Raw genomic sequence first — 14662 nt, 5'->3', positions numbered from 1 at the left:
CTTAAAGATCTCTTTGTTAGATATTTTCCTAACAGAGCACTTTGCTCCCAAACTGCAGGTTTACTTGTTGTTCCCAGAGTTTCTAAAAGTAGAATGGGAGGCAGAGCCTTCAGTTATCAGGCCCCTCTCTTGTGGAATAAGCTGCCAGTAAATGTCCGGGAAGCAGACACCCTTTCCACTTTTAAGATTAGGCTTAAAACTTTCCTTTTTGATAAAGCTTATAGTTAGGGATGGCTCAGGTAATCCTGAAACATCCCATAGTTAAGCTGCTATAGGCTTAGACTGCTGGGGGACCTCATCTGTCACACCTTTCCTCACTTTGCTCTCTTTTTCCCCCTGTTTAATTTCCATCCATCCTTCAATTAATTTTCTATACCCACTTAATCTGTCAGTCGGGTCGCGGGGGGGCTGGAGCCTATCCCAGAGGTCTGTTTAATTTCTCAAATGATATTATGTACATGTGACATTATTGTGGTTATTAACTTGTGTTTCCCTGTTCCAACAGGTATCCTTTGAATGGTGTTATGGTCTTTTTCCCCCTCTTTTCCCTCTTTTCTGTCTTCTCAAACCCCAGCTGGTCGAGGCGGATGGACACCCTTCCTGAGTCTGGTTCTGCCAGAGGTTTCTTCCTGGTTCTGGTTCTGCCAGAGGTTTCTTCCTGGTTCTGGTTCTGCCAGAGGTTTCTTCCTGAGTCTGGTTCTGCCAGAGGTTTCTTCCTGTTAAAAGGGAGTCGTTCCTTTCCACAGTCCCTCAGGCTCAGGACGGGAGATTGGACTGAAGACACGTTTCGGTGCAATCTGTTGGTTTCCTTAGCTAGGATATTATTTTTTTCAGTTGGCTCTATATGAATGAATTGGATTATGATTACAATTCCAATTGGCTTGAATTGGACTATAATATTTAAGTGCCTTGAGATGACAATTATTGTAATTTGGCGCTATATAAATAAAATTGAATTGAATTGAATTAAATTTATTTAGAGGTCGGGAAAAAGCAAGCACTATGATAGTTTTTTAGTTTTAAAGCTCAGAGACTCCGTAAATTACATTGAGTTGTTATCCCCACACAGATATTCCATCAATGAATAATAAATGATCTGTACAGCATCTTACATTCCATGATTCGCCTTATATCATATTCTTTAACATACTGTTACTTTGATCAGTGTACAGTAAACTCCTTCACAGCAGGAGGTCTGATAAACAAGCTGACAGGTGTCTGATATTAACGTGGATTTTCTACTGGGATGTAATGAGAGGTTTAAATTGATGCAGACTGCATAGGGACTGAATGATTTAAATGTTACAGGCAGTTGTCCTCCTGAAAAACCCTCAAATTTGGGTAATTTAATTTTGATTGAGGACGGCCATCAATACGTAATGGCCACCAGCATATTTGGTCATTTTTTTAACATTGTGATTCACTTCTCTCTATATGGTTGTCACTGATATCTTTCCTTTTCCAGATCTTTGGCCCAGTGCAGTGTATATTCAGCTTCAAGAGCCAACAGGAGGCTGTAGAGAGAGCAAACAACTCTCAGTATGGCCTGGTGTCAGCAGTCTTCACTAAAAGTATGGACCGAGCTCTGTCTGTGTCTGCAGCCATGGAAACTGGAACTGTCTGGTGAGTCCCGATCATAGTGCTGACATCACAATGAACCATTTGGGCAAGTATTTAATTCCTTCAGTTATATTAGAAAATAACAAGTAGTTGTGGACAAAATGCTATCGAATGCACAGTTACACGACTGACATAAATAGATTTGGCTTTTCTTTTCTTATATGTTCACTAAAATGAGTTATTCTTTTACAGATGTTTCAATCAGCCTTTATTTTTAGGAAACTGAATTTTACTGGAATAATTTAAACGCTCTTTAAAAAATGTGTTTTCTTAATAAATAACTGACTTTAACTTTAAAACACCAACAACTGAGCCCTCACTGTCTCCCTCCGTCTGTAAAGGATAAACTGCTACAACGCCCTTCATGTCCAGACTCCCTTCGGAGGATATAAGATGTCAGGCAATGGACGAGAGCTGTAAGCGCCATCAGTGACTCTTCGTGTTCATCACCTTTCCAGTATACTTGTTGAACATGTTTTCTCTATGACATTTGAGTCACATATACATGTGTAGAGTACATAAGACTTGTGTCTTCTTCTCTCTCACAATTAAACAAATAAATGAACATGTTTTCTCTCCCTCACCTTCTGTCTCTGCCCCCTCAGTGGAGAGTATGCACTGGCTGAGTACTCCGAAGTGAAAACTGTGACCTTCAAGCTGACTGAAACTACATGAGAAGAACAATTGTCTACAACCAACACCAGCTCACTGACGTCTTCAGTCATGCCCAATGTACAATAGAGTAAATCACTAGAACTGTCCTCATTGGTTCACCTTTCATGTGATAGATTGCTCAAATGGATAAAAGTTTACTCAACAGCCTCACTCATGTCAATATACTTTTCCCTCAAAAAGCCTTTAGACATTAGGACACTTCACTTGTTTCATTTACATAAAACCTGGAATTCATACAACTGAAACTTTTTGGCAGCAGTTATGTATCAATGTCTCTGAGTTTGGCACTTTTAGCCACTGAGATTCCACCTGCCTGAACTCTTTCAAGCTTGATGAGTTCTGCTGGTGTTCAGCAGTGTTCAAGTTGTGCCACAGATTCTCAGTTGGATGGGGGTCTGGGCTTTAATTAGACTATTCCACTACCTTCCAACCACTCAGGTGGTGCTGCTGCAGTCTGCTTAGGGTCATTGACATTTTGAACAATGGACCTCCTTCCCTGTCTGTTGTACCATCCATTATTCTTTCAAGTCTGCCCAATTTCCCAGGCCCAGCCAATGAAAAACATTCCAATCATATGGTACCGCCACCACCATGCATCAGTGTGAGGAAGGTGAAGAGAGGTGTTGGGTTTGGTTTGTTTGATAATCAAAAGGTTTTGAGTTCTTCACTTTCTATTTTAAATCATTTTGATTTGGGGGCTTGGGAAAGCACAACTGGTTGAGCTGGTGCCCCATGTACACATTTTGTAAGACCTCATCGCAGTTGGCCCAGGTTGAAGTCCGAGGTTCTTTGCTGTATGTCACCCCTCCTCACCTTGCCTTATTTCCTTTTCTTTACGGTAGGCTAGAACCCATAAAACCTTTGAAGAACATTTTTCATTTTTACAGTTTTGACTATTTGGTTTAGGTCCATTACATAAAAAAACAGTTACATATGCGTTACATTTCTCCCTAGTTCTCTTGAAGTATATTTTAATACTTTTAGGAAAATAGAGTAAATTTTCAGTTTGTGTGTTTCCAAATAACCTGTGGAGTACAGAAGCTGAGCTGAACTTAGAGAAATGTGAGATTCTTGTAATTAAGAAAAGGTCAAGGAACATGTACTTTGATTTAAATATAAAACAGTTTCATTGAAACCTTTTCACCTTGAAATTCTTTTTTTCACAAGTAAGAAATTACAGAATAGATTTTTTTGAGAACACACAAAACAATCCCATCTAAAGGTCTTCACCAGAGGATGAAGTTTCCCTACTTGCCATGAAGATGGTTCCTCTACATGTGTTGTTGACAGCAACCCCTTCCCTTACTCAGACATCTTCATTGATCTTCCTCTGGCCGTCAGCTGGCTCCTGGATGATTAAATTTAGCCTGATGCAGTCAGTGCTCCATTGGTTAGGACTGACGTTTCCTGAAAGCTCAAGAAAAAGGTCATAAAAAAGTGTTTTCACGCAATAAATGATGCATGCAGATACTCTGACTGAACTGACTAAGCATGGCAAAGAAAATGTTTCTTCACTTTCACATGACAGAAGGAGCTGTATCTTCCTCCTCAGGCAGTTGACCTTGTTAGTGATTTTAGTGTTGTTGTTTTTTTTTTTTCAACCATCATATTTGTTTTTAATGTGGCACAAGTCATGTACGGGACACACACACACACAGGATAGCGTGTTAGGGTGGGTGTGCACCTTTGTTTGTTTTTGTGACCGCATCAGACCCTTTTCTGGTATAATTCACCTTGTTAGGACCAGCAGTTTTCAAACTAATGCCCAGTCCTAATCAGACATGTATAAGCCACACAGTAGAAATAATTGCTATTCATTCAGCAGAAAATAGTTCCATTGCAACTGTACACATTGTGCTTAATAGATGTGGAATATTGATTGTAACAATGATCTGTTTTTTGCTTGTTTCAACAGTTGTTATTGTTATTTGCATTAGATTCAGGAAACTGAAACTCATGTCTTACATGAAACGGACACATCTATGCACTGACTCAACTTCAACATTTACAGTAACATATGCTCAGTATAATAAACTGTTTTCATGAGTAAGCCTATGTCAGAGTGCATTACATTGCGAGTATTGACATAATGACAGACATGCATCTGTGTTTGCATGCAGGCAGCCTTTATAAGGCGGCTGTAGCCAGGACAAAGCAGTTGTCCAACAATTGAAAGGTCTGTAATTTGGCTCCTGGCTTGCCTGGACCACAGTGTCCTTGGACAAGACACGGAACCCCCCTTTGCCTCTGATGTGTCCATTTATGTGTAAAAGCACTTTGAGTGGTCAACTAGATAAGAAGAGTGCTATATATTTACAGTCCATTTACTGCTTTATAAGTACCAGGAGCAGACAGGAACATCAACACAAAGAAAAAGTAAAGTGCTCTCTGGGAGGAGCTGAACAAGCAAATAATTGTCACTTTAAGAGGAAATCACTGTGCTCCACCCACACACACACACAAATCACCACAATGACCCTCCTCTCTTGTTCACATTTTGTTACCCACACTTTAGATAAGGATTCAGTCAACTGCTGTTATGAGACATAAAGAGTCTTGCAGTCTAATAGAAAAAGCTTTGCTTTCCTTCCCAGCTGCTGCAGATGGTTGTGTCTCAGGTTAGCCTCTGGTTATCTAAAGGTCCAATTGAGAGAGAGAGAAATACTGATCAAGGTCTCTGCACAGTAATCTGCATCCATGTTTGGGTCCAGCTGGGAGTTCATTCATCCTGCTGGCCTTTACCATCAGTGGTAACCAGTAGTGAAGCCTGAACAAAGTAAAAATACGGTGTTAAAAGTCTGTGTTGGAATTAACCGCCTTAAGTTTTATTTTGAAAATATTTCCCGGAAGTGTTGTTTTTAATAAAACGGGTGTGGTGTTACTTTGGAAATGATTGGCGGAAGTAGCTTTGTTATCCAGCCTTGCTGAAGCGTGTGTCCCGGTGGGAGAGTTAGAACCAGGAAGTGCCGACAGACGGTACCGACTCTGCCGGGATGCGCGGTGGCTCTGACAGCTGCGAGGTGAGTGGGATTCCCCATCAGAAGACAAGTCTTGTGTTTTGCAGCAGCACTCGCAGTAAGTGCTAAAGTTCAGCCTAATCTGATCTGTCAGTGTGAAGCTGTCACAGGAACACGAGGAAACCAAATGTATTCAGCAGCGTCTCTGGAGTTATTCTCTTCTTAACGTAGCCTTTGCTGAAGTTAGCCTCTGATTTGGCATTTAGGGGAAACTTAATATTCTTTCAGACACACTTTGTTATTTATGAAACTGACTTTAAAAAAATGAAAATTAAAGGGGAACTCCGGTATTTTTAAAACTTGACCTTATTTCTGTCATGAAATATGTTCATCTACTCACCGAGAACAGTTTGATGACGTCATCCCAGTAGACCAGTGTGTAGTATCGAAAGCTGCCAATAACAACAACACAGCAGCTATGAGCTAACAGAGCTATAGCACACGTTCATTCATTCATTCTTCTTAAAGTATTGGTGAAATAAAGACAGATAATGCCTTATTTAGAGGCTGCATCCTCTAAGCCCCGTTCACTCCGTTATATGGATCTCCAGTTATCTAAATATCTTCCGAAGGACTCCGACTTTCACCAAACTGTTCTCAGTGAGTAGATGAACGTATTTCGTGCCAGAAATAAGGTTTAAAAATACCGGAGTTCCCCTTTTAAATGGCTGTTTCAGAGCTTTTCTTGCATCTACTCTGCTTTGCACCAGTTCTCAGTCCTGGCCACAAAATAAATAATTAAAGGATTTTTCATTTCAGTGAAACACTTCCTGTGACAGTTCCACTATTTGACTGTTATCAGTCTATTCAATTAACATTATCAGCACATCAGTCCCATTTATATTGGCTAGTAGGGGCTTACTAAACCTACAGGTAGGTTCAGGAGGCTGTTTTCAACCATTTCTATCAGTGGGTCATTATTTCAGTGAACCAGTAGGGGGAGCACTAGCGGAGCCCCTTCATGGTGAGGGTGCACCAATAAAACGGAAAAGTTAAAAAAGAAGAGTAAACATCAATTTCGATTGTCATCATCGGTTGTCATTATTAAGTCCCATTAAAGTGATTGCCACTACAATAATACTAGCTTGCATCTTATAGCGCCATTCAAAGTATCAAATGAAGCTTTACAGTCGGTGTACGTTCCAGCGTGAAGACGTGGTTGTGTCACGCTGCGTTTTTTTTCAGGTTGACAGATCTCGCTCCTGTCTTTTACGTTTAGCTTGCCTAGTAGCATATTGTAGCAGTGTGGTTGTTGACCTAATAGGTGGACTGGTCACGTAATGCGTAAAAACTGCGGGTACGAGCGAACCTGGCAACCACTCCTAGCTGGTTAAAGAGCTGCTTACCCAAAAACATGACTCCTATTTATGTATGTATGAATCATTTAGATTTTACATCTTGAATGTGTTAGCAAACCACTTTTTATATCACATCGACTGGTTGTCGACTTAAATTAATTGGATTATTTTTAAATTAATTGATTGGATTTCATTGGATTATGATTACAATGAATTGAATTCCAATTGGCTTGAATTGGACTATATTATTTAAGTGCCTTGAGATGACAATTGTTGTAATTTGGCGCTATATAAATAAAACTGAATTCAATTGAATTGAATTATAGAGAGCTCGTGACTACACCCATATGGGTATAGCCACCAAGTGGCGCTATCAAATATGGTAAAAAATAAATTTTCACCAGTTTCTCAAATGTATATTTAAAATCTGATCCTTTAAATCTCTCCTTGTCCTCTCTTAGTATTTACCATTCCAAATAATAAGAAATATGACCATTTTTAAAAGAAACTACAATTCCCTTGTGCCGTGTATTGTATCTGATACAAATTAGCACCCTAACCCTTTAAAGTTTGCAAAATAGGGTCGTGAGTAAGGTTTTAAGAACATATATGTACTAAATATATCAAATATCTAGTGCAGCAGAATTAGTAATTACACTTCACCTATATGATTGCGTTTAAAAAAAAAATGTAAAGATGTTGGTTTATGTTAAATATTCTAACTGTTATTGCAGAAATGTGGTTTTGTGTTAGCAGCTTCTTCCGTTTTGCAAAGTAGGGTTGTGAAAACATACACTTACTAAATATATCAAATATCCAGTATGGCCAAACTAATAATTACACTTCATCTAGATGATCAATACAAAGAAAAATTAAATAAGTTTATTTCAGATACTTTTAGAGCCGCACCATGTAACATCATACAAAATCAACACGCAAAGAAGGGTTGTTTATAGGGTCGCAAAAAGACATTTCTCAGAAATATATCAAATATGGAGTACTGCCGAGCTAATAATTACACTATATATATATAATAATTACACCCCATATAGCTATGCACGAAATATATACGTATAATCTGTAAACACATTTTTACTCCAATACATTTCAGAACCTACAACAAGATCAAATACCACCATGAGGCATTTAAGCCAAAAAGCTAGCAATGGAAATATTTGAACAAAAAAACTAAAATCTAATGTCATCAACCAAAAATTCCTGATTGTCGTGAGATGGAAGAGATATGGACATGGAAATGTGGACTTTGATAAAACTACCACATGAGAAAAGTCCAGGGGCCTCATGTACAAAGGGTGCATACGAACAAAAAAAGTGGCGTATGCACTTTTTCATGTCAACGGTCAGATGTATCAAAAGTGAAATGACTGTGGAAATGTGCGGTGCCTCACGCCAATTTCAGGGCTGTCGTACGCACTTTTCTACAGCTGTTGATTCTTTAGCGACACTTACAGGTGATGTTGGAAACTGTTATGATAAATAAATGTGAACATAATTTGTCCTCAGACTGAGTGATGTGCACATCTGAGACACATGAACAATTAACACACTCATGTGTCTGCAATTACACGAGTGGATATAAAAGCGTGTGCAAAGAGTTGCAGTGCATACCATTAAAAACAATGGCTGCTTTAGCGGTACTGGAAGACATATGAAATGGTGCAACTGGAAGAGAGCGTGTGTTAAGAGACAGAGAGGATTTGCTGGCACATGATGACAACTGGCTCATCAGCTGTTTTGAGGACAATCCTCCTGGAACTGTGCAGAGCTGTGGCCGGTGCAAGGAGTCATGCGCTGCTTGTGCCACAGGTGATGTGCACACTGGGGTTTAAGTAACCGGGGCATTCCAGAGGGAGCTGGCCAACCGATTGGGACTGTGCCAGTCGACCCTGAGCCGAGTCATGCCAGCTGAGTGGGACGGAATTATCTGCATATCAGCAGGTATATCAAATTCCCACAATGCAGCTGAACAGGCCAACATTGAAGCGCATTTTGAAGCGAGAGCCGGTTTTCCTAACGTAATCGGAGCTATCGACTGCACACACAGTGCTGTAAAAGCACCATCACATGATGAATTTGTATATCCACAGGAAACATTTTCATTCCATCAATATACAGATCATATGATGCGCAAATGCTTTGTGGGGGGGTGTCCTGGTTCAACGCACGATTCATACATTCAGTAACAGAATTGTTGTGAACAGACTACAAACTGGCACTGTGCGCGATGGGTAGCTTCTTGGTGAGTAACTTTATTCGTGTAATTGTCCTAATATTATTCCTTGTGATGTGCATTGAGCGTGTGCCCCCCCCAATTTCTATCCCGTCTTCACAGCATCATAGTTGGTGGTTAAAGTTAGTAACTTGCTGTTTTTTTGCTGGTTAAACAATAGTTTAAGATCTTTCTAACAAATGTTAATAACCCCGTACGTAAAGTGTGAAATGTCTTAATCAGCCTCACCTTTTCCCCGGCACAGTTAGCACTGGTTACTGTATGAACACATTTGTTGTGAGTTGCACAAATGTAGGTATTTACCTTGGGGGTAATCAGAGTCACCCACACTCCCACACCCACCACCCCTGAGAGCAGTGTCACCCATAGTTGTGTCGACTCTCTGTTCAAACAGCCTCCCCCCAGTGGGCAGCCAGTCTCTGCTTCACATCCACCTTAATATCGGACCACTTCTTTTTCACCTCTGCTTGTAAGAGCTTCTCAGACCCCACAGCATCAAAGGCCTCACTCACGCTCTCCCACCCACTCCTCTTACGTTTGCTGCTTACATCGTAGGACAGCATGCCAAAGAGCACATTTTTGTGGGCCTCCACTTCAGAAAGTAGCACCTCCATCTCACTTTTTGTTAAGTTCTTCTTTTTTCCCGTCTTACTCATTCTTTTTTCTTTATTTTCTGATCCTGCAGAGACAGGAATCACATGTGCAGGGCTCATTTAAATATGATTTGCATATTTATGGCCAGGGAGGAGTCGGGTACTCCGACATGTGCGCTCAGTTCCACATTGATTGGGATGTACAAACGAAATGTGCTTGGATTCATGTGTGCGCCCCTGATTTTCTTTCTTTGAAAATCACAACCTATGTTTTAAAGAACCTTTTGTATCTCTTCCATGATCTAGAGCAGATTTGACCAGTCTTAGATTTGGTGATTTGCCATCTGAATCTTGTCTAATGTGGTCCAGATGGGGAAAAGAACTGTTAAATGTCCCCATTTCTCATTTTCAGACATGAACATCTAACAAAATTGGAAGTGCACCTCAGACAGCAACAGAGCAACTATAGTTAACACATTTTAAAAGGCAGGGAAACACTGAATCAGCTGTTCAGATCTGTAGGTTAACCTTCCCCTTAATTACAGAGTCAGCCGACCTCAGAGTCCCGCGTTATTAACCACTCAGTCACCAATTAAATCAAGTTTGGTCTTTAAATCACCAGATAATGAGCAGCACTGTCTGCTCTGAGATGCTGGGACACGTGTGACTAACAGATCCCAGGTCAGCTCAATAACCCACACTAATGGGTCAAACAGAACTAAGATCTTTTAAACAGAACCACACTGGTTGGATGTGAGATCACAAATGCACACTGCAGATGTTCTTCAGAATTCTTAGGTCACCTTTAGCTGTAGATGAAGTCCTCAGCGGGATTAAACTGTGTATCTTACTCTTTCATGTTGTGTCTGAGCTGTCGATTCAGTGAGCAGCAGAAGACGGGGCGAGTCAGTCAGTCCGCCTCAGTGAAAGTTGGTTAAAAAACCTGGTGAAAAAGGAGGAGGGTGCTGCCATCCATTTTCACCTGACAGTGGAGTTGGTAAGTAGGTGCACATACAGACCCTCCAACAGCTGTGGCATGAGATCCAGTACTTGGCCCTTCAATCCAGTGAGCATAAGTCTGATCCAAGGAGTATCTGCAGTGCCATATTTGAACTTTTCTCTTCACCAAATGATTCCGGTAGTTCTTGATCTTTTCCTGGGGATATACATCTGAGAAGCTTAAAAGGTCAACTCTGTGAGCCACTTCAGTTTAATTTCATTTCTCACAACAGGGAAGCTCAATCTTTAGCCTCTTTCACACATCAGTTGGGACTTCTAGCTGAAAACAAAAATCTACCGCTGTTCTCTTTGAAATTCACACATGCCAAACGGAGGCAGATCGTTTTGTGCTGATAGTCTTCACCATCACTGCTGTTTCTTGGATGAGAAGCTGAGCCATCTCACAGAAGTCAGAACAGCATGTTTGCATTGAAAACATATCTCAAGCTAACGGACCTGCAGCTTTGTGTTTAACTGTTGATGGATGAGAGCAGCTGAAGGTATTGATCTGTGATGAGAAAGAGCAGAGGCTGCAGCTCAGACACTGTGTCAGAAACTCCTCTCTCATTCTTTTAGTTCCAACACTGAGAAAATCTGACTCTTAGCTGCAGCTGACTGCAGGAAAGTTTGATTTCTTTATCGAATAAGACAATATCCCGTTTCTCTAAGCAGCTCAGGGGATTTGCTTCTGGTAGTTTGGTAAAAAGCACTGCAGATATTGCCCATCTTTGCTCAACAAGGACTTGTTTTTTCACCGATATAGGCTCTGATGTGTGTGTGTGTGTGTGTGTGTGCGTGCGTGCGTGCGTGCGTGCGTGCGTGCGTGCGTGCGTGCGTGCGTGCGTGCGTGCGTGCGTGCGTGCGTGCGTGCGTGCGTGCGTGCGTGCGTGCGTGCGTGCGTGCGTGCGTGCACACACATAGGCCCTTCCTGAAGCAGTAACGACAACAACTTCTGTTTCAGGTCCAAATTGACCTGTACAGGGTTCAGTCCAGTGTTACATTCAGGAAAAGTACTTCCTGTCATCTGTTCTGTGTTCTGACTTGCTTTTCTTCTCAATAAATTGGGTCTGGCTTCTCTTTTCATTTCCGTCACCTCCAACCAGAGGTTTCAGCCGATCCTCTCTAACCAGGGCTTCCTCTCTGCAGAATTTCTGTTCACTTTTCGTGTTTTCGTCTGCTGCCACATGATTGCTTGAATATGCTCATCAATAATGTATAAGCTTTCTGATGAAATGATTGATGAGTGATTATAAAGCTGGTACGATGCTAGCACCACACCTCCATTTTTATAGCAATATAAAATATATAGCAATGTTTGTTCTTCAGCTCGGCTCTCTTATCTCTCTGCAGGTTGTTGCGCTCCTGTGTCCAAAAGAACTCTGCTCTGATCGTGGTCCCTGATTTCAGCAGGAATGTCCTACTGGTCTATTGGCCTTCCCCAGGATACCAGAGAAACTCTCAGCAACATGGAGCAGAAAAACAGTGGGTAATCTCCCAGCGTCTCATCGGTGTCTCTAAATGTGCTGTTATTCTTGGCTTGGCTCATACGGTGGTGTTAGATTCATCAGGCAGTTTCAGAAGAGTGTGACAACAAACTGAGACGTATCGCTGTCTGAAGTGACAGCAGCCCTGCTTAAATTTAGCAAAAGAGAAGTGAAACCATGAACGTTTCAGAGGCCTCAACTGTTTCTTTTTGCCTGTATGTATGAACTAAATAGTTTGAATACAGGTTGACAGTTTCATATCACAACAGTACTTCTTGTTTCCCTGCAAGCTGCTAACAGCACAGTGGAGTGCAGCTGAGTGGTAGATGGCAACAGATGAAGGGGGACGGATCCATAATGCCATGCATCACTGTGGTGATGAACTGTTTTCAGACACTGGAACGTGTCTCTGCACCAAAAAGACGGCTCAGTCAGTAGTTGAGACTGCTTCATATGAATCTCTGCTGAGTCCATTAAAAGCCACAAAAAGGATGGAACTCTTTATTGACTCACATTTGTTGGTGTTCATCTGCTCATTTTATGTGCTGCTTCTGTTTCCTGAGCCAGAAGGTCTGTTTGTTGAGTTGAGTCATGGATGTTTCTGTAGAGTTTAGGTGGATGATAGCAGTAAAGGAGGCGGTAGGTGTTCATGTGTAAGAAGCATAAACTGTGTTCTGGTTAGCTTCTTTTTTTTTGTTCAGGCAAAACAGACATGAAAGCTAAATCGGAGCTTGCAGTCGGGCTGATGTCATGGCAGTGAAGTCTGGGTAGGAAATCCAACAAAGAGCTACATTTCTGCGGAACTCTGCCTTTTTTGGAGAATTCCTGGACATACCTTTTGAAAAGGCAGCATTATATTAATTTTCCGTGCTATTGTTCTCAAATTTGGTTGTGGACTTGTTAAGACACCATCGGATAAAGCGGGTTTAGAAAATGGATGGATGGATGGACTTAAGACATCAGGTTGTAATGAACTAGATGTGAGCTACTAGCTGTTTTGCAGCTAATGGCTCACATCTAGAGGCATCTGTCTTCTCCTTTATTAGGGTTAAATCCTTCTACACTCAATGACAATGCTGGTAAACATGTGGACAGTGATATTCCAACAGAATTTCTGGTGTGCCCATTTCGACAAAAAACACTTTCCGAAATAAAGCACAGAACAAAAACTGCAAAAAGTTTGGTGCAGCCTTTCTTGGAAATAGGTTGGTATGTTCTGATAATGTATTTTCTGGCATTCCGCTTAAAGGGGAACTCGGGTATTTTTAAACCTAGACCTTATTTCTGGCATGAAATACGTTTATCTGCTCACCGAGAACAGTTTGGTGAAAGTCGGCGTCATTCGGAAGATATTTAGATAACTCGCCAGCCATATAACGGAGTGAACGGGGCTGAGACGATGCAGCCTCTAAATAAGGCATTATCTGTCTTTATTTCACCAATACTTTAAGAAGAATGAATGAATGAACGTGTGCTATAGCTCTGTTAGCTCATAGCTGCTGTTATGTGGCTACTTGCAGCTATAGGAGAGCTAACGGAGGGATTTCTACACAGGCACTCTACTGGGCCCACTTCATCCACACGCCCCCCCGGAACAGCCAAATATGACATATACTGATATATATATATATATATATATATATATCATCATCTTATTTGGCTGTTTGCTAATATTGGCACAATATCCACGTAAGAATAGCATCTTTTTCTTTTTTTTGTCAAATGAATCATACTCAGCGATCATGTATGAACTATCTCTAACCATGACTGTAAGAAAGTGCACAAGAACAACACACCAAACCACCTCGTCTTACTTTCCAGTGTTACTGCTGTTGTGTGGGGGGTGGGGGCTTGTTTGTGTACTCTGTTGATTATCTGGTTGTCTGGATATGGAAAGTGCAAAGTTTCTGAGGGGAAACAGCTGGCAGGCGGGTGGCTGTGGTTCTACAGAACCTTGCATCTACATCCTGTTGTCCGCACTGAAAAACTCCTGCTAAAGCCTGAGTGCATGCACAGAGGACACAAGATCTCCATCAGTCTTTATGTGAGTTCAAAAAGATTCCAAGCGGCTAGTCTCACTTTCTGTGGTGGCTTTTAATTGACTAAGCATGAAGTACAGGGACAAGCATTACATATACCCAGACTTATAAAGAACGTTTCCAGGATATGTCAACCTGTTTTTCCTTGTTGGAGGGTGTACAGTGCTGATAGCCATGAAAGTGTTTGCAGTTAGACACATACTGAACAAGGATCTTACTTAGCTCGTTATATAACAGGACTGTGGTGGCACTTTTCATGTATTTCATGTATTAACGCCAGAGATGTTGAGGAGAACGTGCACAGGAGGCAGTGTGATGGGAAAGTATGTTGGGTTTTTCGGTACAAATCGTTGTGATAACGTCTATTTTTTATGTTGACAGCAACACCACATGTTGTCTCATCTCCTAGAGATTTAATGACTGGCTCAGTAGAAACTCCCGTAAAGAAGTTGGGAACAAATGCAGAACTTAGTGTTGTCACATGCCAGTCCTCCCAAACATATTTGAGTGATTTGGGACTGTAGAATGTTTGAAAATGGCTTTGAAGTTATCATCTGTGTTGCATCCCAACACAACGGAAAATAGAGCCCAGGTCACAATTTCTGGAAGTTTTCTTTACCTCTGGACACTTGGCTGTATTCCACGGTCTCAGACTAATCTTGGGAACTGTGATCAACCTTTCTGTA

General features: G+C 41.2%; 2 protein-coding genes across 2 annotated transcripts in view; both read left to right on the top strand.

Moving 5' to 3' along the window:
• Nucleotides 1-4299, top strand: part of aldh1a3 (aldehyde dehydrogenase 1 family, member A3) — a 30414-nt gene extending 26115 nt beyond the window's left edge. The window contains exons 11-13 of the mRNA XM_072381113.1: nt 1466-1623; nt 1962-2036; nt 2226-4299. Coding sequence (XP_072237214.1) covers nt 1466-1623; nt 1962-2036; nt 2226-2295 — 303 coding nt within the window. The 3' untranslated portion in view covers nt 2296-4299. The remainder of the gene's footprint in view (nt 1-1465; nt 1624-1961; nt 2037-2225) is intronic.
• Nucleotides 4300-5212: 913 nt separating this feature from the next.
• Nucleotides 5213-14662, top strand: part of lrrk1 (leucine-rich repeat kinase 1) — a 117910-nt gene continuing 108460 nt past the window's right edge. Inside the window, exons 1-2 of the mRNA XM_072381122.1 lie at nt 5213-5315; nt 11804-11935. Of these exons, the coding sequence (XP_072237223.1) occupies nt 11866-11935 (70 nt within the window). The 5' untranslated portion in view covers nt 5213-5315; nt 11804-11865. The remainder of the gene's footprint in view (nt 5316-11803; nt 11936-14662) is intronic.

Source organism: Leuresthes tenuis, unplaced genomic scaffold, assembly GCF_036924035.1.
Source record: "Leuresthes tenuis unplaced genomic scaffold, fLeuTen1.0.hap1 SCAF_2, whole genome shotgun sequence".
Classification (NCBI taxonomy): Eukaryota; Metazoa; Chordata; class Actinopteri; order Atheriniformes; family Atherinopsidae; genus Leuresthes; species Leuresthes tenuis.
Note: the sequence above shows the minus strand (reverse complement) of the source record. Positions and strands in the feature narration are given on the sequence as shown.